We start from the raw sequence: 21212 nt of genomic DNA on the forward strand, positions 1-21212 counted from the left end.
AATCCAAACTTCTGTGATGTTCCCCACCCCTGCCCTAGTTGATCTCTTCTTATACATTCCAGTAGCAGTCTCTTCCTCACAATCCTTCCTTCTGCAACCAAGGGGTTTTGTGTCTGGTATAGGTCTCTTTCTCACTAGGTTTTTCTCCCTCCCCTCCAATCCTGAGATGAAAATGACTAGTCAGAGCTCTGATCATTATATACTTTACCCTAACTTCTCAATGTTTCTCTATAATACTACCAAGTGCTTGATATTTTCCCTTAGACATTGTATTGCCACATAACAACAAACTTGTTTAAATTCCATTATATTTCTCCCCAAATATGGGTTTTTAATATTCTCAGTTTGGGAACAAAAAAGAAATCCCCAAAGATCCATGCAGAAAGTCTTTTCCCAGGAAACTGACCTGTCCAAATCTGATTGGCAGGGGCTGCTGGCTATTGCACTCCTCCCAAATCCCAGCAATTAATGGTAATGTACAATGTAATAATAATAATCATAATAATACCAAACACAATTTATTATTTTTCTTTTTTAAGGAATGACAAACTGAATAATTTCAAGAATACTGATTTGTAAAATGTGAATGATTATTTGCATGAATATAGGCTTTTGAAATTACATTTGATTATACACAATCGCACACATGCATACATGGTTTACTCTAAAGATACTATCATAATCTTAACTATTCTATGACTGAAATTATTAAAAATGATTCTTAATGGGGTGGCTAGGTGGCACAGTGAATGAAGCACAGACCCTGGAGTCAGGAGAACCTGAGTTCAAATCCAGCCTCAGACACTCAACACTTACTTAGCCTTGTGACTCTGGGCTAATCCCTTAACCCCAAAAAGCAAAAAAAAAAGAAAAGATTCTTCACACCTGCTCCCTCAACCAGTAAAACTAAGTGATATTTTCATGTTACCTGAAAGAATTTAATAAAACTGGAAGGTGTACCATATCCCCTTCATCTAGCATTACATAATTCACTATTTCCTGACAAGATGTTTGCTTGAAAACATTCTTTATTGCCTTCATTTCATTACATTTTCTTAATGCATTCATGTGTTAAATGAATTGAATTTTAAACTTCTAGATGTTTTGATATATGAAATATAATAGACATATAGTTTCATCATAGAAAACATAATTTGGGAAAGAGGGCAGAATTAAGGAACTTTTTTTTAGAGGATGCTTTTTTTTTCTTTTTGGAGGGGGGTGGATGGGGTATTTGGGGTTAAGTGACTTGCCCAAGGTCACATGGCTAGTAAGTGTTAAGTGTCTGAGACTGGATTTGACCTCAGGTCCTCCTGACTCCAGGGATGGTGTTCTATTCACTGCACCACCTAGCTGCCCCTAAGGAACTTTTAAAAAAATCAAAATTCGTGCTGGAGATAATGGATACCCTAATTTACAATGCAGCTCAGAAGTTCCTTTTAAATGCATTTATAAGATGCTTACTTTTAATCCTAGTAGTGCACCTGATTCTTTGGGCATGGTTGTTCTCTTGTTAAGAATAACACGTCCAATTAAGCGGTCACCCTCTTTAGATGGTTGCCACGTTACAGGATGCTGTTAAAAGTAGGAATAAAAGAAAAAAATAGATATATTTCACACATAGGAAGAATTAATATCATATATATATATATACATATATATCACAATGTAATTATGACTACCTCAGCTAAAAAGTAGTCTAATAGAAATTCTTCATATTAGTAGGTCTTGTTTCTAGGTTTATTAAAATTTGATTTACATATTGTTTGCACTAGACATTTATCAAACTCAATATAATTAATGACATCATTAACAGAATGACACCTTTGGAAAGAAATTAATCTAAATGTTTAAAATTTATCTTCCTGTTTGCTTCAAAAACATTGATTTTTTTTTACAGTATTTTGGTTTCTAGATTTCATGCAACTAATGTATTGAATGTCTAGTGCAAATACATTAATACTTTTTAACTTAAGAATCATCTTTTACTTTAAAATTATGAAATCTAGAATTTGTTGATAATGGTGTTTTTCAAAATCACATGCTGAGTTCTTTAAATTAAGAAAAGTAAAATTTCCTACGATGTTACAAGTTTCACAATGAGGCAGAACACTAGAAGTATCTATGAGATATTAATGCAACCAACAGCTAATGATCAGCCAGAAATATAATTGAGGCCTGAAAGGTTAATTTCACTCTGTTGCTTACCGAACTTATAGGAGAAGTCTCCCTACTGGGCCACGTTGTAGGATCCAGCCAGTAATAATCCAAGTCACCTAAAGAACATAAACAAAAAGACATGAGTACGTTCTCAAAATGGAAAAGACATCACTATGTGTTGTTTCTTCACGGTCAATTATTATAATTGCCTTAACTTCATCCTCTGCCCTGAACTACAAAACCACAGTAATACTGAGAATATTGAGATTTAGAAGATACAATGTGTAAAGTGATATATAAAGAAGAGGAAAATAATGGATTCACTAATATGAAGTTGACTTCACTGCTGTGGAATTGCCTCTTCTATTAATTGAAATTGAGATGAATATTGAGATGATATAAACATCAGAGAAACTCCCTCTCCATTGTTCATATCACCTATATCATCACTATCATTCTTTAAAGTTGTCCTCTCTTTTCCAGATCCAATAGATTCATATTATACTTATTTCTGGGAGGTAGCCATGATCCACCAATCAAAATAAAATCAAAATGATTAAAAAAAACACCACCCATGCCAATAGCTTCCTAGGATCTATTGAGATCAATATATGAAAAGAATGAAGGACTTTGAGATAGCTGATCACCTAAAGAACAATACCAAAAGAATATATGTACAGGGTTTTGGTGAGGTTTTTTTTGTTTTTTTGCCTGATTTTCTAAGAAAAAAAAGGAAGTTATGGGTAAGATATGAACAAAAGAAAAACGACAGGATACAGATATTTTAAAGATAAAATTATTGAGTCAGTTTAGAAGGGAAGAAGGTCATAAAAACTTAGAGACCTTTTTCAAGGTCCCAAATAGGTATATTAAGGTTATTTGTAGAGAGTGGGTCCACTCTAGAAAGAAAAGCAGAAAGGAGCATATTGGATAATGTTGGTGGGTATTGTGTATTAGGAAAAGGCCACAAATCTATTAAGTATCAGATTAGTGCAATGAGGCCAACAGAGGTTCACACTGAAGCTTGAGGTAGGTCAGTCAGTGTCAGAATGCTTGATTAAATATTGGAAAGTAGATAAATTAGGTCCCTTCATAGATTATGAAAAAAATGGGAAGGATAAGTCATATCAAAGGTAGAAAATTATTTTAAAAGAATTATAACAGTCTATCAAAAATATGTACATTAAGAATCTGTAGCATCCAGAATTCCTATTTCAAAACTCATATATGTACCAATTTTTTACCTTAACCTATATGATATTTTTAGAAGGCAAAAAAGGATTTTGTGTATTGCATTATAATTCTAATAAATATTCATTGGTCTTGTGTAGTATAATATCTCAATACTATAAATAGCTAACTGCTAGGAACTAAATTGAAATACAAAACATTCTGTAAGGTCATTATGGATTCAACCCATATCCTTTGTCCCATATATCTACTATTCATAAAAATTCAAACTCTATGCAGTGTTTGTTCCCAAGAACTGCTTTTTAAAAAACTATAACACCACAGAGGGAAATGAGTATCCTCTAGAAAGAATGTGTGACACAGAGGATAATTAAGTATTTTTAATCAATTTTTAAAATATCTTCCAATTTTTTTCTAGTTTAAAAAAGAGGAATGCTCCCATATCTTCAATATTGGGAGACCTTCCGCATTTAACAGTGCCAAAGCTATAATTAACACTAACAATTTTAGACATTTATCTATAAATATTATCATAGCTCTCTTCATGATTTTTATATAAAAAGTACACTACTATATGCATATACCATGTAATCCACTAACATTTATTTTTTTTTCTTGATTTTCTCTAAAACTGTTTGATTAAATTAAGGTTTAATGTGTGAACATCATTAAGCAAGGAAAAAATATAAATATATATCTTGCTATGTCACGAAAGAAACACTTCAGAAGAACTGAATCAGAGATTTATAGCCAAAAAGGATCTTAGTGGTCGTTGAATCCAACTTCCTCACTTTGTAGATGAAGAAATTGAAGTCCAGTGAGCTTAAGTGAATTGTTCAAAGTCACACAGGTCATAAGCAGCAGAGCAAGCATTTAAACACAATTCTTCACATTCCAGAATCATTGTTCTTTCTACTACTACTACTAATTGTAATAATTAACATTTTTATAGTACCCAGTATGTTTCTGACACCTACTAAGTGCTTTAAGATTATTATTTTACTTCATTCTCACAACAACCCTGGGAAGTGAGTGCTATTATTATTCTTTTACAGATGGGGAAATTGAGGCAGAGAGAGAAGTGACTTACCTAGGGCAACACCGGTAATTAGTGTTTGAGGCTGGATTTGAACTCAGGTGTTCTTAGCTTCAAGTCTAGTGCCTGATCTACCCATCATCAAGGCTTGATCTATACCTACCAGGTTTTGTCCATTTTGCCCATCCCCATTAGGCAAGACAACCTCTAAAATGTCTCAAGAAAATAAATATTGATACTATTCATATAGAACAAAAGAAAAAAAAGATACAGGCTTCCTCAGTAATTTGTTTTAATATCTAAGAATTGTTGTCTAGGAAAAACTCTTTAGATCATATCTAACATCCTCATGCTAGATTTTAAATCAATTCCCTTTACCATGAGTGATGTGGCAGGTAGGTGGTGCAGTGGATAGAGCAATGCACTTGGAATCAGGAAGCCATCTTCCTATGTGCAAATATGGCCTCAGACATTTATTGGCTGTGTGGCTCTGGGCAAGTGTCTTACTCTGGTTTGCCTCAGTTCCTCATCTCTAAAAGCTGTAGAATGAAATGGCAAACTAGTCCAGTATCTTTGCCAAGAAAACATGAAATAGGGTCACAAAGAGTCAGGCATCACTGTATATGGCACCTTATCTTACATTTGTAAATATTTGTATCTCAATAGCCTAAATTAATTCTGTGATGAATCTAGAAGAAGGAAGGGAATAAGAATTTTATATGGCACCTATTTGTCAGGCACTGAACTAAGTTCTTTACACTAGTCTCATTTTATCCCTCCAGTCTTCTTACACCTTGATCTCCTCTGTAATCTAACTCTCTACTCAACAGTGAGACACTCTTATCTCCCAATGCCTCACACTTTCATCAGCTGTGCCTTATGCCAGGGATTTCCCACCTCCCTATCTCCAATACCTGACTTCCCCAGCTTCCTTCAAGTGCCAGCTAAAATTCCACCATTTACAAGAAGCCTTTCCTGATCCTCCTTAAATTGCTGTTTACTACCTTATATTATCTCCAATTTACCCCTCATATATCTTGATTTTATATACCTGTTTTCATGTCACACACACACACCCCATTTGAATGTGAGCCCCTTGAGAACAGGGACTGGTTTTGCCTTTCTTTGTATTGTCTATGCCTAGCAGAGCACCTGGAACATAGTAGGTATTTGATTAATGTTATTGACTTGACCTTGCTTGTCCTCACTAATTCTACTCATGATCATACCTATTATTATGATAGTTGTTATACATTTGCTACAATATAAAAAGCTTTTGTAGCTATTTACTATAGCTACAAGGCTCAGTGGATGGAGCACTGGTCCTGCGCTCAGGAAGACCTTAGTTCAAATGTGATCTTGGACACTTACTAGCAATTTGACCCCAGGCAAGTCACAACTTCTGTTGCCTTATCACTCCAGTATTTTTGCCAATAAACTCATGGACAGTATGGGCCATGGTGTCACAAAGATTCAGATACAACTGAACAACAAACGGCTTTAAAGTGATAATCTTTTACTTTTGTATGTAGCCACTAAAAATAACAAACCTCAAAATACATATTCAATATTACCATATAGAAGATTTACTATAGTATAGCTCCTTTTGTATTCTATTCAAATTTCTCATAGCAGTTTCTGGGGGATATTTCTAATACCATCAATTAAATTATGAAAGTTCATTAATAAGTTTATATAAAGAAGTGATTAGACCTTAGATATCTGAATCTAATTATAGTTTACTCTTTTCTTTAAATTACTATATTTTCAAAGGAATTATTGACTTTCCGAGTTTACTCATTTGTCATTATAATCCATTTTTCTATTATTAATAATAAAAGGAAAAACACATTTACACATTCAATAAAATTTGTTCCTCTAAGATTAAAAATTTTCCATGCCACTAACATATTCCCATTATCATATTTACAACAAGTAATTAATACTATTGAACTCACAGTGGCATAATGTATAAAATGATAAATGCATGGTGTATGTTTATAGAATTAATTTGAAAATATGCTGGGTCTAATATTGATTAAAATTATATAAGAACTAATTTATAGTGATCATTAATATGAAATATGGAAGGATATGAGTCCTATACCTTCAACATGTTGATAAATGAATATAATGCAAAGCTTTTGATATAAAGTTCAATAAAGTGTTGTATTTGAGGGTATTGTTTATAGTGAGTTTTCTAGAAGTAGAAATGTAATTTAATGAATTAATCAGTATATGTAATTTCTACACATAACTTTCAAAGTTATCTCCTCTATTCTCAAATCCTTTGCCCTCTTTTTCTATCACCTGGCCAAGTCCCAATCCTGAATCAGTCTCACAATCTATCGTCTCACCACTGGAAGAAGTCAAATGTGAATAGGGTGAACTATAAATGTATGTTATCTAATCATAAATGGGAGCTCCCTAGTAGTGGAAACACTTTTATTCATCTTGATTAAATCTATCACATTCTTCACAGCAATCCAAACTTTCTCAAACCTCCTCTACCACATTTTGCCTTGTCCTCTACCTTCTTTAGAGGGCCTCCTCCTAATTTACTAAGAAAACTGAGTCCATATATGATGAATTCTCTATTCTCCCTTATTCATCTCCTTAAAATCATTCCCTATTCTCTCCTCTTTTGCATACATCCCTGATGAAAAGTTGAGCCTCGTCCTTGCCAAGTCAACTTTTCCTGGTTTTTCAATATTTAAATGTTCCCCATGGTTTTTGTTGTTATTTATTTTGTTTGTTAGTTTCTTTGGTGGAGAGGGTAGTTCACTACTTGCTACCTGTGCTTTGCAAACAATTATCAATCAACAAGTATTTATTAAGCACCTACAACGCACCAGACAGTGCTGAATGCTATAAATACAAAGAATGAACCAATGCCCACGAAGAACTTACATTCTAATGTGGAAGATAAGTACTTATATAACTTTTAGCAGTATAAATATAAAGTGAACAAATACAAATATATAAAATATAATTAAAAGCAAGGTAGTTTTAGGTGGACGGCAGTTAGGGACAGAACAGGATTCATACAGAAGATAGTATTGGAAAGCATCATAAAAGAAGAGAGAGACTTTGAGGAAGGGATAAGGAGGGAATTCATTTCAGACTTGGTTTGGCCAGCACAGACATGTAAGTGGGAGATGGTCTGTATAGGAAATGTAAAAAGTGGAACAATGTATAATAAAGCTGGAGGAATAGGATGGGGCCAAGTTTTGCAGTCAAGCTTTAAGTCTTAAATAGAGGAGTCATAGTGATTCTAAAGGCAATAGGAAGCTACTAGAGTCACTTAAGTAGGGGAATCATTTGGTCTGAATTTTGCAATAAGAAGTTTATAATCTCATCTTCAGTCAGCTACAGGTCTTGTTTTAACTGATTGTATAGAGTTTCTCCATATTTGGTAGCAAAATACATAATCAATCTAATTTCTGTATTGACCATCTGGTGATGTTCATATATAGAATTGCCTTTTGGGTTGTTAACAAATAGTGTTTGCAATGACCAGCTAGTTATCTTGACAAAACTTAGTCTTTACTCTGTTTCATTTTGTATCCAAGGTCAAATGCCTTATTCCAATTATCTTTTGATTTCCTACTTTAACATTCTAATCCCTTTTGATGAATGTGACATTTTGCTTTAGTGTTACATCTAGGAGAAGTTGTAGATATTCATAGGACTGACCAACTTTGTCCTCTTTATCATCAGTGGTTGGAGCACAGACTGTGATATTGAATGGTTTGCTTTGGATTTGAACAGATATCATGTGGTCAATTTTGAGATTATACTAAGTATTGTTTTTCTCACCCTTTTTTTGACTATGAGGACTACTTAATTTCTTTATGAGATTCTTGCCCACAGGAATATATGTAGTTATAGCCTGAATTAAATTCACCCTTTCCCTTCTATTTAAATTCACCAATACTCAAGATGTCAATGTTTAATCTTTTTATTTCCTATTTGACCACATCCAGCTTACCTTGGTTCATAGATTTTGCATTCCAGGTTCCTATGCAATATTGATATTTAAAAAACCAGACTTTCCTTTTATCACAGACACATCTGCAGCTAAGCTTCCTTTCAGCTTTTGCCCAGATTCTTCATTAGTACTAGAGCTATTTGTAATTGGCCTCACTCTTCACCAATAGCATGTTGGACACTTTCTGACCTGAAGGGCTCATCTTCCAGTGTCATTTCTTTTATCATTTTAATACTCTCCATGGAGCTTTCTTAGCAAAGATATTGGAGTGATTTACCATTTCTCTCTCCAGTAGATTAACTTTTGTCAGAACTCCTGTCCATTTTGAGTAACCCTATATGGCATAGGTCATAGTTTCATTGCCATGACAAGGCAGTGATCCATCACCTTGCTAACAAAGGTCCATAATCAAAGGTATGGCTTTTCCAGTAGTATTATATGGCTGTGAGAGCTGGACTATAAGGAAAGCTGAGTAGTATAGAATCAACACTTTTGAATTTTTGTACTTAAGAAGACTTATGAGTTTCTTGGACAACAACAAGGTAAAATCAGTCAAAACTTAAAGAAATTAATTCAGGCTGTTCATTAGAAGGTCAAATACTGAATTGAAACTTAAATACTTTGGCCACATAATGAGAAGACAGGGCTCACTGGAAAACACCCTGATGTTGAGAGAGACTGAAGGCAAAAGGAAAGGGGGATGACAGAGGATGAAATGGATAGATAGTATCATGAAGCAATGAATCTGAACCTCGACAAACTTTGAGAGACAGCGAAGGTTACATGGATCTAGTTTGCTATGGTCACACAGAGTAAGACATCACTGAATGGCTGAACGACAAAATCATGTTATCAGATTTGTACTTATGGGAAATTTATTTGGAAGAATGTGTAGAATGTATTGGAGTGGGAGAGACAAGGTTTAAAAATCAAGGGTTTCCTTCTATAATCCAGGCAAGAGGTAATGAGGGTCTAAAACAATACCCAGGGACCCGTTCTCTTCTTTCTTGGGAATCTAACCAGCTCCCTACAGTGGCTGAATTAGAATTTCTATGCATGTTTCTCCAATCTATACATGAAGATCTAACTCTCCCCTGAACTCCAGACCCATGCTTATTACAAACTGCCTCCTAGAAATATCTACATGGATGTCTCAAAGGCTTCTCAAATTCAATATGTCCCAGGGAGAAAACATACTATTCTATCCAAAACATCTAAGCTTTCTCCAGTCTTGCCTATTTTTCATTAAAGCACTGTCCTTTCAGCCATCCAGTTTCACAACCTCAGGGTCATCTTTGACTCTTTCTCCCTCATTTCCTATATACTATAGCCACCAAGTTTTAATAATTTTATCTCCACAACTTTACTTGTCTCCATTCACTTGTATTTATGTCTATCAGTCATTCAATGAGCATTTCTTTTTTTTTTTTGCTTTTTTGGAGGGGGGAGCGCAGGGCAATTGGGGTTAAGTGACTTACCCAAGGTCACATGGCTAGTAAGTGTGTCAAGTATATGAGGACAGATTTGAACTCAGGTCCTTCTGAATCCACAGCCAGTGCTATTCACTTTGCCACCTAGCCACCCCTCAATGAGCATTTAAGTATTTATTATGTATCAGACATTGTGCTAAGCACTGGAAATATAATGAAAAGCAAAAATAGTCCCTTTCCTAAAGGAATGCACATTCTAAGGAGGAAAAAGGAATTGGCAATCACTCTGTGTGTGTGTATGTTATATCTGTATATCTGGCACTAATCTCTAATAAAGTCACATATCCTGTTCACATTTGTATGTAGATAGATAGATAGATGGACAGACAGACAGACAGATAGATAGATAGATAGATAGATAGATAGATAGATAGATAGATAGATAGATAGATAGATAGATAGATAGACAGATCTGGGAGTCATCTGATTAAACCTACAAAAGATTACAAGATCACCAAGGTAGATAATTTAAAGCAAAAATGAAAATAAGCCCCAGGACATAGACTTTTGGGGAAGGTAAAGTAAATGAGCATGACATGGAGAAAGAATCAGCAAAGGAGCCTGAGGAGTACCCATTTGAAGGAGTACTTATACAAAGAGGAAGAGAGCCAGAAGACAACCTTGTTAATAAGAGCCTAGAAAGGAGAGAGACCAGAAGAATAAAGTAAGCAACTGCATCAAAATACTGTAAAAAGGTCAACAATGATGAGGAGTGAGAAAAGGCCATTAGATTTGGCAAGTAGATGATTTGTAACTTTGGGAAGAGCAATTTAATTAAGGTATGAAGTCAGAAGTCATACAAGAGGATTTACCAGAATGAGGAGAGAGGAAGCAAAGGCAATCAATGTAGAAGACTCTAAAGATTAGCTAAGAATGGGAAAAGAGATATAGGAAAAAAGATATAAGGAAAAGAGATGGCAGATGGGAATAGCAGGATCTAATGAGTATATTTTAAGGATAGGAGAGACAAAAGGATGTTTTAGGCTGCAAAGAAGGATCCAGTAGATCAGGAGAGATTGAAGATGACAGTGCTTACAATCTGCTAGAAACAATGGGATGAGATAAGATCAAGGATGTAAGCAGAGGGATTGGTCTTGGTGCAGAAAAAGGCCATCTAAGACCAGAGTGAAAGGAGAGATAATGGGAGAAGATAGGAGAAATGTTGTGAGAAAAGGAGAGGAGAAACGAGCTCTTGGTATATGGCATTATTTTTTCTATGAAAAAAAGGCAAAGTCCAAAGTTAAAAGGATGGAGGAGAGGTGATGTGGGAGGCTTAAAGAGAGACCAAAAGGTTTGGAACAGCCACTATGGAGATTTCAGATGGAAATACATAGGAGAAGAATAAAATATTTGCCTTAATGCAGTAAGGACCAAATTGAAGTTAGATAACAAATTTTTAGTTGGCCCAGACAGCTCAGTTTTGTGATTTTGTCCAACTCTATTCAGTACTACATGAATAGGACAGAAAGCAACAGATGGTCATGATAATCTCAGCTGCAGATTTGGCAACCCACGATATATGATAGGACCAGGGGGAAGGAATTTAAGAGCAGAAAATAGTGTAGAATGAGTTAGTACAGGAAGGAATCAAGACAGGGAAGGGAGGAGAGTATAGCCAGTGCACAGATAAATGCCTGGGAAAGAATAAATGAATAGAACAGAACAGTTCCCTCATCACACCTTAATTGGATGACTGCAAAAGCCTTCTAATTGGTCTTCCTGCCTCCATTTTCTTCCCTCTCCATTCCTTTTCCCAAATTGATATTCCTCAAACACACATCTGACCAGGACACTTCTCAATCAATCCATCAATCAATGAACATTTAGTAAGCACCTATGTGCTCAACATAATGCTTAGCACTAGGGATACAAAGGAGGCAAAAGATATATCCTGCTTTGAAGGAGCTTACAATTTAATGGAAAGCTTACAATATAAGGAGGTGGGGGGGCAGCTAGGTGACATCTTCATGATGTCATCTTCATGAGTTCAAATCTGGCCTCAATTCCTTACTAGGTGACCCTGGGTAAGTCACTTAACCCTGTTTGCTTCACTTTCCTCATCTGTAAAATGAGCTGTAGAAGGAAATGGCAAACTATTCCAGAATTTTTGCTGAGAAAGCCCCAAATGGGGTCATGAAGAGTCAGACATGACTGAAAAAATGAGCGAACAACAAAAAGAATACAATGAGGGTCTTATAAAAATCATCCATTATTCCCATTTGCCTCTAGGATAAAATAAAAAATCTCTAGCTTAGAATTTAAATTTCTGCACAAACTAGATTCTTTCATTTCAATATTATTTCATGTTACTCTCATCATCCCCATCACTCCAGTCAAATTGATCTTTTAATTGTACCTAATACATGATATTCAATAAGCCCACTCTTGTGCTTTCCAAGTGTTGTCCCCAATGACTGGAATATACTGTCTTTTCTCCTCTGCTTCTAAGATTTCATAGTTTTCTCCAAAGAAAAGCTTTAATGCTACCTCCTGCAGTAGTCCATTATTGATGACCTAGTTGTTTCTACTCTCTAAATTTTAAAATTTCACTCCAGATAAATATTTACTATTCTATCTAAATGTTGTATCCTTCCAGTTGTAGGTAAGCTACTTGAGGGCAGGCACTATTTCTTTTCATCTTTTTTGTTTTGTTTTGTTTCCAGTACCTAGCATAGGCCATGTACATAACCATCAGTTAATAAATGCTTATTGAAATGAATTGAATCAGGCAAATAATCTTAAAAGGGACTTGGTTCATTCCTCAGAGAACTCATCTCTAGTAAAGATTTAGTTATTTATCATATAAACAATGATTTCTATGATTTAAAAACTGATAGGCCCTTACATCTGCCACCATAAGATAATATATCCCATAAGGAGTTGGACAACATCAAATAAGCAAAAATACTAACATAATAATAACCAATAAAACAACTAAAGTGATAATTAAAATGATAAAAATTAAAATATGACAATGCAAAATTTGTAAGTACCAAATTTTTAAGAGAGAAACTTGTTTCTTCTAGAAATTTCATGTCAAATGTACATTTAGCTAATGTATAATCAAATACATAGAACCTAATGTACTATATGTTTAAGATATAGGTGTTGAAAGAATATCTATCAAATTTCGGACAGTTATGGAAATGTTTAAAGCTTCTCATCTTTAAGAGAAGAGGTTCTATTTCCCAAGTAATCAATCAGTCAACAAAGATTTGCTAAGTGTCCTCCATGTGTCAGATACTGAGTAAGGTACTGCTCATACAAAAATGAAACAGTTCCTGCCCTCTGGGAGCTTACATTCTAAATCCTTGGGGCAGATTCCTTTGTTAAATTCAAAGCAAAAAGGGGCAGCTAGGTGGTGCAGTGAGTAGAGCGCCAGCCCTGGAGCCAGGAGGACCTGAGTTCAGATCCAGCCTTAGACACTTAACACACACACACACACACACACACACACACACACATACACACAAACAAACAAGCCATATGACCTTGGGCAAGTTACTTAACCCCAACTGCCCTCCAAAAAGCAAAAAAAGAAAAAAAAATTCAAAGCAAAAGTATTTGTGATTGGGTTCATTATTTCTGCCTTCCACATGTGAGCTGCCAAACCACAGCATTAGAGTGGATCACAGATAGGCACTTTATTTTTCTAAGTTCAACTAGTTGTGAGTGAAGATTTATATAGAGCTCAAACAATTTCCAAGGAAGTCTGTCCAGAATTCTGACCAGTAATTAATACAAACAACTTTAAAATGATCGTCTATGCTTCTGAAATTTTAATCTCTCCATACAAAGTAGAAGACATTACATGCACAAAAGTAAAATTAAAAGAAGTGATTGTCAACAATACCTCTTCTTAGGTATCAGGAGTTGATTAATTAACTTGTTGTTGGTTAACAAAATGTTTTCTTTTATTCTCCCTTTTGAACCATTTCTTTCATCATTAAAATCTCTACCTGTGGGCAGTTAGATAAGACAAAGTTGTACCTGGGTAATGTATCATTAAATGGTAATAATAGCTTCATGAGAAAGATAATTGTGCATATATTGGACTAATCCCTGACCAAAATATATGTGTATAAACACTCATAAATACACAAATCTGGACAGCAAAGCAGCTAGGTGGATCAGTGAATAGAATGTTGGGTCTAGAGTCAGGAAGACCTGAGTTCAAATCTGACCTCAGATACTCACTAGTCATGTAACCCTGGGCAAATCATTTGACTTCTGTTTGCCTTAATCCATTGGAGAAGGAAATAGCAAACCACTCCAGTGTCTATGACAGGAAAATCCCATATGGGGTCAGGAAGAGTCAGACATTACTGAACAACAACAAAAACAAATCAATATCTATCTCTTTATTTTTTTTATGTCTCACGATTCTAAGTGCAATTATGAAGTATGCTCTCATCTTAATATTAATCCCACACATACATACACAAAACATTTATATTGTGTTCATACATTTTTAGAATTTTTTTAAATTGGAAAGTTATATGATATTAAACTAATCATAAAATTGTCTTGGAAAATAAGATCTGAAAACTGAAAAAAAATGTGACAGTATTATGCATTATGAGATTATGGTAAATGACAGTAGAAAAAAAATTTCTTTATCATAGTAGTCCAAATTAAAAGGTTCCTCAACTAATAAAAGGAAACTATATTTGAATGAGGAAACTAATATAAAGTTGCAGTGATGGAGCTATCTTTGTACAAAATCAGTGCCATGCTGGGGATAACAGACATTTATTAACTCCATCTCAACTTATTTTAAAACGGTATAAGGGAAAGATAAATAGAAAAGTTGAAATAGCTGAATTCTCCATACTGACTTTAATATGAGAAGGAAATTATACATTTTTTCTCATGACTACTGTGGCAAAACTTTAAAATATGTTAAATACATACAAATTCAGGCAATGACTTTTTTTAAAGTTCAAAATTTTGATTTAGTTCCCAGGAGAGTAAATGGTGACTGAACAGTGAACTATCACTGGATAGAGAACCACACTTGTGGTCGGGATGACCTGGATTCTATTTCCACCTCTGATATAAAAGGGTTGTATGACTCAAAGTGAGGAAAATAATCATTCAATTCTATAGGCACAGCAAAGCAGGGGCCAGTCTTCATTGGTAGAAGGTGCTCCCTCACTGGGAGGCCCCTACACCCAAAAAAGCACAGATATGGTAAAAAAAAAAAAAGATGTTTTGAAAGTCTGAATTATCCAGAGTCTACCTTAAACTCCTACTAATTTGTCAAAGACAAAGAAATCTTATCAATACTTGGTTGATGGTCCTGATTATGGTGATAATAATGATGTCCCTGAAAATAGATATCCATATATATTAAAGCATGCATTGAGCCCATTATTTCAATCTAAAATTAATAGAGAGTAATTGTCTACCTTTTACTTCATGAAATGGGTGATGGTGGCTATCTTTGTTTCTGTCTTGCTTCCTATCCCACCTCCCCTCCTATATGATAGAGAATTTTTATATAGATTCTGACAACTTCGTAGGTGACTGGGGGTGTTTTTAGCCCAGGGACAAATAAAAATGTACAAAAAGGGCTTTCTGTTCCTTGAGTTCCTTGTACAAATTTGTGTTCTTTGACCTGAAAGGGAAACTCGAGCTCAAGGCCTGTCCCTCTCCCCCTCAAAATTAACTCATATTTTATTCGTATTTTATTATGTATTTTGCACTTATGTATATACTATTTTCTCTCAGTAGAATATAAGCTCCTTGAGGACTGAAACTGTTTTCCTTTTGTTTTTTCTCCCTAGCAACTATAATAAATGCCTGTGAAATTGAACTGAATTGAAAAATTAAGTACTTCATACTTTTAGAGTAATGTTTAACTGTGTTTTTTTTTTAATTTCCCTATGAGTTCATTTTCAAAAGCCAGTGTGGAAACAGGGCTAGGTTGCTTTGGTACATAAATGTGTTGATACAAATCAGGTTGACTAAGCACTTAAAACTTTATGTCATGTAGTAATATACGTCATACAAAAAGCTACCTTGGGGCGGCCAGGTGGCTCAGGAAGTAAGAGCACCAGCTCCAGTGTCGGGATGACCTGGGGATCAAATCTGGGCTCAGATACTTAGCACCACACCCAGAAATAACTGGCAGTGTAACCTTGAGCAAGTTACTTAACCCTGATTGCTTTAAAAAAAAAAAAAGCTACCTCAGCAAAAAGAGGTAGTCTATTCTCAGTGTCATCTTTAGAGCTGTGCCACAGATAATCTTGAGAATTAGTCATGTTCTACAGTATAGGTGAACAGCAGCTAGGTGGCTCAGTGGCCAGAGCACCAGACCTGGAGTGAGGAAGACTCATCTCCTGAATTCAAATTTGTATTCAGAAACTTGCTAGCTTTGTGACCCTTGGCAAGTCACTTAACACTGTTTGCCTCCATTTCCTCATCTGTAAAATGAGCTGGAGAAGGAAATGGCAAGCCATTCTAATATTTTGCCAAGAAAACCTGAAATGGGGTCATGAAGAGGCGAACACGACTAAAACAACAGAAAAAACAAAAACAGTCTAAATGGCCCAGGTGTTCTTCTTGCAGTATTGAACTTGTATAGGAAGTCCTTGACATTTCCACTCTCAAATTCTGCTTACTATTAGGCTGAGGAAGAGGAAAATTAGACTAGACTCTTCTGTGCACCTCAAACTTTTCAGTTCAACTAAGATTTTCCACTTTTTTCATTTTCTAACTTTGAAAGCAAAACTTTTAGATGCACAGAGAGGCTTGGGAAAAGTAGCTTCTTAAAGGATATTTTACCAAAGCATAGTCTGAATATCTTAATCCATTTTGTTTTTAAAAAGGTGCAAGGGGAGGAGGTATAATATAAAATAGTATTAGACTCTAAATGCTAAGCAGAGTTTTTCTAATCAAAATACTCAATATAAATTACTTTAAAAAAACGAAACAAACCAAAATACTGTTTCAATTCTGTGCTCACTGTTTAACCTTGAATAAAATAGGAAGCCATTGTACTCCAATTTTCCTATTGCTCATATTACTAAACTTTTATAAGATGATTTGCAATCATGTTATCCCTTACAAAACCCCCTGAGCTTCTAACATCTACTTAATTAAGGAAGACAACCATGGTATAAAAAGATTAAATGACTTTGGTCACTCAGCAGCTTTACAGTAATACCAGAAATATGTATCCTACCTACAAATTAGAATGATAGTGGTGTTTACTAAGATGCTTTGAAAACTATTCAAGAGAAGTACTTTAAAAATGCAATTTCCATTGTAACTTCTTGTATAAATCTGCTTATCAAAATTACTCCATGACCTCAAACTTTAATCCCAATTTTTGCTTAAAGAGGAAAGAGATGCTTTTCACATAGAAGTACTGATAAAAATGTAAATCCTATTATTGTCCTTCTACTAGCTGAGAGAACTCCCATAAATTTGGAGAAGGGATCTGCAATAGCTCAAGCACTCTTTTAATGACAGAAATTAGAGACAGAGTTTATTTGGACCTTCCACCATAGCCAGGGCTAATTACTGAAAAAGAGATAAAACTAGTCTAATTCAGTTGTAGGGACTGTTACAAATTACTGATTTGTGAAATAATTAAGCTGAAAAAAACATGCCAACACAGGCTTAATCTATGGTTCATATATGTTATCACTGCTGTTCATACATCACACGTTAATACTGCTTTCCTTTTATTGTTCATTTTTAAATTGAGATAATAAGCTTAACCCTTATAGAAAAAAATCTAAAATGAATGGTTAGAATTTAATTTTATTCTGTCATGACAAGTGGGAAATGAAATTTCCCACTAATTATATGTCAGATTATCACTGGAAACATTTCCATGGAAACCATTTTATAATATTTAACTTACAGTTTTCAAAAGTATCATAATTACTTGTGAAATGTACCTTGGTCTCAGTATCTTGCTTTCTGTCATATGGCTAACTGCCAAGGATTCTATTTTCCTTCCTTTTTTCCTTCCTTCTTGAAGTGACTTACCCAAGGTCACACAGTTCAAAAGCACAGTCTTGACTCAAATTCATGTCCTTGATTCTAAAGTCATTGTTCTTTTCACTGTACAATGTTGCCTACATACAATAATAATAAGGCCTATATATAATAGTAATAGATAGTGGTGGACAAAACACAGATACTATTTTTGAGTTCAATTCTCTCCATTTTGAAAGGTAAGTACCATGGTAGTTTATTGAATAAAGGTATAAGAAACACATCCAAATAACCATGACACTCTATGGTATGTTTGTTCTTCGATTCTCCATGGACCTGGCTCCATGGATGCTTTCAATTTGGGAAGAATTGAATAGTTAAGATCCACTGTAATGCTAATTAACCAAAAGAACTTTATAAGTGACTTACTATGCTTAAGTAAGAATTTCCTGACACCTAGGAAGTGAGATAAAATTAAGCAAGGCAGGATGATGTAGTGGATAGGTCAATGGACTTGCAGTTGAGGAAACCTTTCAAGTCTCACCTCAGTCACTTGATAATTCTATGACATTGGGCTAGTCACTTAATCTCTCTATATGTCAGTTTCCTTATCTATTAAAAAAAATGGGAAATATATGTAAGGGGTGGATTCAATGACCTTAAAAATCTGTTCTAGATCTATAAATCTATGTTACTATGATCCTAAGTTTTGCATTCATTCCTAATTCAATAGGAAAGGAAAATAACTGAAAAAGGTTTATCTATATCTCTAGATAAATATATAAACATATATATGTAAATATATGTACAAATATATGTTTGTATGTATAATATTTAAGGCCACAAAAGTTAGGTTAAAATAATTAAAAAGGTTTAACAGCAAGTCATAGATGTATGAACTTCTTTGCATCCCAGTTTCTTCCTTAAAGAAGAAGGAGGTTGGAATAGATAACATCTGAAATTCCCTATGACTAGATCTATGATCTTATATAAACCTGTGAATATATGTATATATATAGTTGTGTGTATGTATGCATATATGTATGTATGCATGTCAATATACATGCATATGTATACAAACATGTGTATATTTTTATGTCAGGTTAAAAAGAATCTGCTCAACCTCCATGGGTATAGAAAGGTTAATTGTGCACTACAAATCAATAATTTAGCAAGCTAGATGGAGACTATTTTAAACATCATGTCCACACAAAGAGAAGAATTTGGGAAGTGCTGTACACAGGGTATAAATATTTAACTGCAACTTTCCAACTGACCAGGCTTCCACATTGACACTGAGTATTCCATTCACGTGGGAGAACAGGTTGTCACGTGCAAAGCCTCGGAATAACCAGCCAGGAAACCCTGTGGAAAAAATTGGGGTTTATTTGTTTTCATTGTTTGGGGACTTGATATTAACCACAGGCTTATGAAATTGTAGTGCTGGGCATGTTCTCAGCAGAGACATTAAAGAAACCACATGAGATGTAAATCATCTTTGATAAAGGGAGATGCCAATCTTTATCAAGACCTCACACCCAAGCAACACATCCTGCAGGCACTGACAAAACAGCATATCTTACAACAGTAATTCTGAACGTCAAATGAATTTCCCCTAGATTTCCATATTCCAAAGACATGGAAATGAGAACTATGGTGACTATTATGTCGTTGTAAATTAGTTATCCTAATTCCAAGGTTACAATGGCAAAAGATAATAAAGAGGAATTGCAAGGTTGTAAAGAACAGTGAGGAAGTGTACACAATGTCCAGCATTGATCATTCTTTCTCAAATATATATATATATATATATATATATATGTAAAAATTAAATATGGAAAATGAATCTACATCTCAGAAACAGTTCTGAGAATACAAAAGAAGCTTTGAGAAAAGATGCTTTGTGAATGTTGGTAGCACTGAATTTTCTTTCTTCTACTATGTTAACAAAAAAATTCAAGCCATAATATATAGCAGCCTTTTAAGTTAGATTTGCCCTGACTCAGAAGAGGCTACCTTGGGGGAAAAAAGTTTCAGAAATTTTGTTCAGTACTCTTTAATATTTGTTCACTTAGAGAAAACAGGTGTTTATTAATATGCTTAAATAAGGAAAACTAAATGCATCTGTGCTCATCTCATACAATTCTGTGTGCTAATGCCTTCCTTCATTAGGCACCTAGGTGATACAGTGGCTAGAGCACTAGACCTGAGCTCAAATTCAGCCTCAGACAATTACTAGCTATGTAACGTTTGCCCACCTCAATTTCTTCACCTGTAAAATGGAATTAAAATACTAGAACCTATCTCCCGGAATAGTTTTGAGGATAAAATGAAGTAAAATTTGTAAAGTACTTTGTACACCTTAAAGCACTATTTAGCTGCTAGCTATTATTATTACCAATTACAGAGTTCTAAATAAGGGGAAATGTACAGGGTGGTAGAAGGAGGAAAAAGATTAATTGTTTTCATTGTTGAAAGATCTGCTATTCAGTCACTATACTTCCAGTATGGAGGTACGGCAAAATACTTTTGCAAATTAGTAGACAGTCTTTCAGAAGTAGCTGTGGCCAAAAATATCCAACCCCCATGTGTCCAAACTGGTAAAAAAAAAAAAAAAAAAAAAAAAAAAGGACCTGCCTGATTTTAGATAGCCTGGTCTTTGAACAAGTCTATCTAATTATGGACCTTTCTGATTTGGTGGTACCTGGCAAAACTTTACTTAATATGCCTTTACCTTTACTTAATATAACTTTACTTAATAATTTACTTAAAATACTAACGCAATGTGTTAAGTCTAGGGAAACATGAAACAAAATGAAATAAAAATTAAAAGCTTTCTCAAAGAGCATACATTCTACTGAAGAGACGCAGTAAGTACACAGATGAGTAAAAACAAAGTAATTTGAGGAGGGATAGTGTGCAGTGAAATATGTGGTTCTGCTAAGGCTTGGCATAGGAATCAGCACCTTAACTAGAGAAGATAGGGAAAATAAAAGTTAGAGTTAGAGAGTGAAATTTAGGCATGGAGATCAATCTCTTTAAAGGCAAAGAGATGGAAGATGACATACAAGAATGTGGGACATTCTTGAAGGAGCATAATATGAACTGAACAGAAAGGTTGGTGGGAGCTGGTTCGTCAAAAATTTTAAAGTGTCAATTTGAGGAATTTAAAAGCAAAAAATAAAGCACTTTAGCATGGCCAAAACCACTTTTATGACCTTAGGAAAAGGAATCACCTCCCCAACAAGAGCCAGAACAACACAGTACATTGAATGCTGCTCAGTTAAATTCTGTCTCTGATTCATATTAACATTTTGACTATAAACACTTGTTAAATGCTATACAGTACAATAGAGAGTGATAGATTTAGAATCAGAGGATGTAGGTATAA

At 34.6% G+C, this 21212-nt stretch overlaps 1 protein-coding gene across 10 annotated transcripts in view; it reads right to left on the reverse strand.

The window, feature by feature from the left end:
• RIMS1 (regulating synaptic membrane exocytosis 1) overlaps nt 1–21212 on the reverse strand; it is a 412074-nt gene that overhangs the window by 241552 nt on the left and 149310 nt on the right. For all 10 annotated transcript variants that reach the window (XM_069067040.1, XM_069067036.1, XM_069067039.1 and 7 more), the window contains 2 exons: nt 2209–2276; nt 1465–1575 (listed from right to left, as the gene is read on the reverse strand). In XM_069067040.1, coding sequence (XP_068923141.1) covers nt 1465–1575; nt 2209–2276 — 179 coding nt within the window. The remainder of the gene's footprint in view (nt 1–1464; nt 1576–2208; nt 2277–21212) is intronic.

This window comes from Petaurus breviceps, unplaced genomic scaffold (genome assembly GCF_028583685.1).
Source record: "Petaurus breviceps papuanus isolate PSGF00001 unplaced genomic scaffold, PetGlider_PUasm1.0 90734, whole genome shotgun sequence".
Classification (NCBI taxonomy): Eukaryota; Metazoa; Chordata; class Mammalia; order Diprotodontia; family Petauridae; genus Petaurus; species Petaurus breviceps.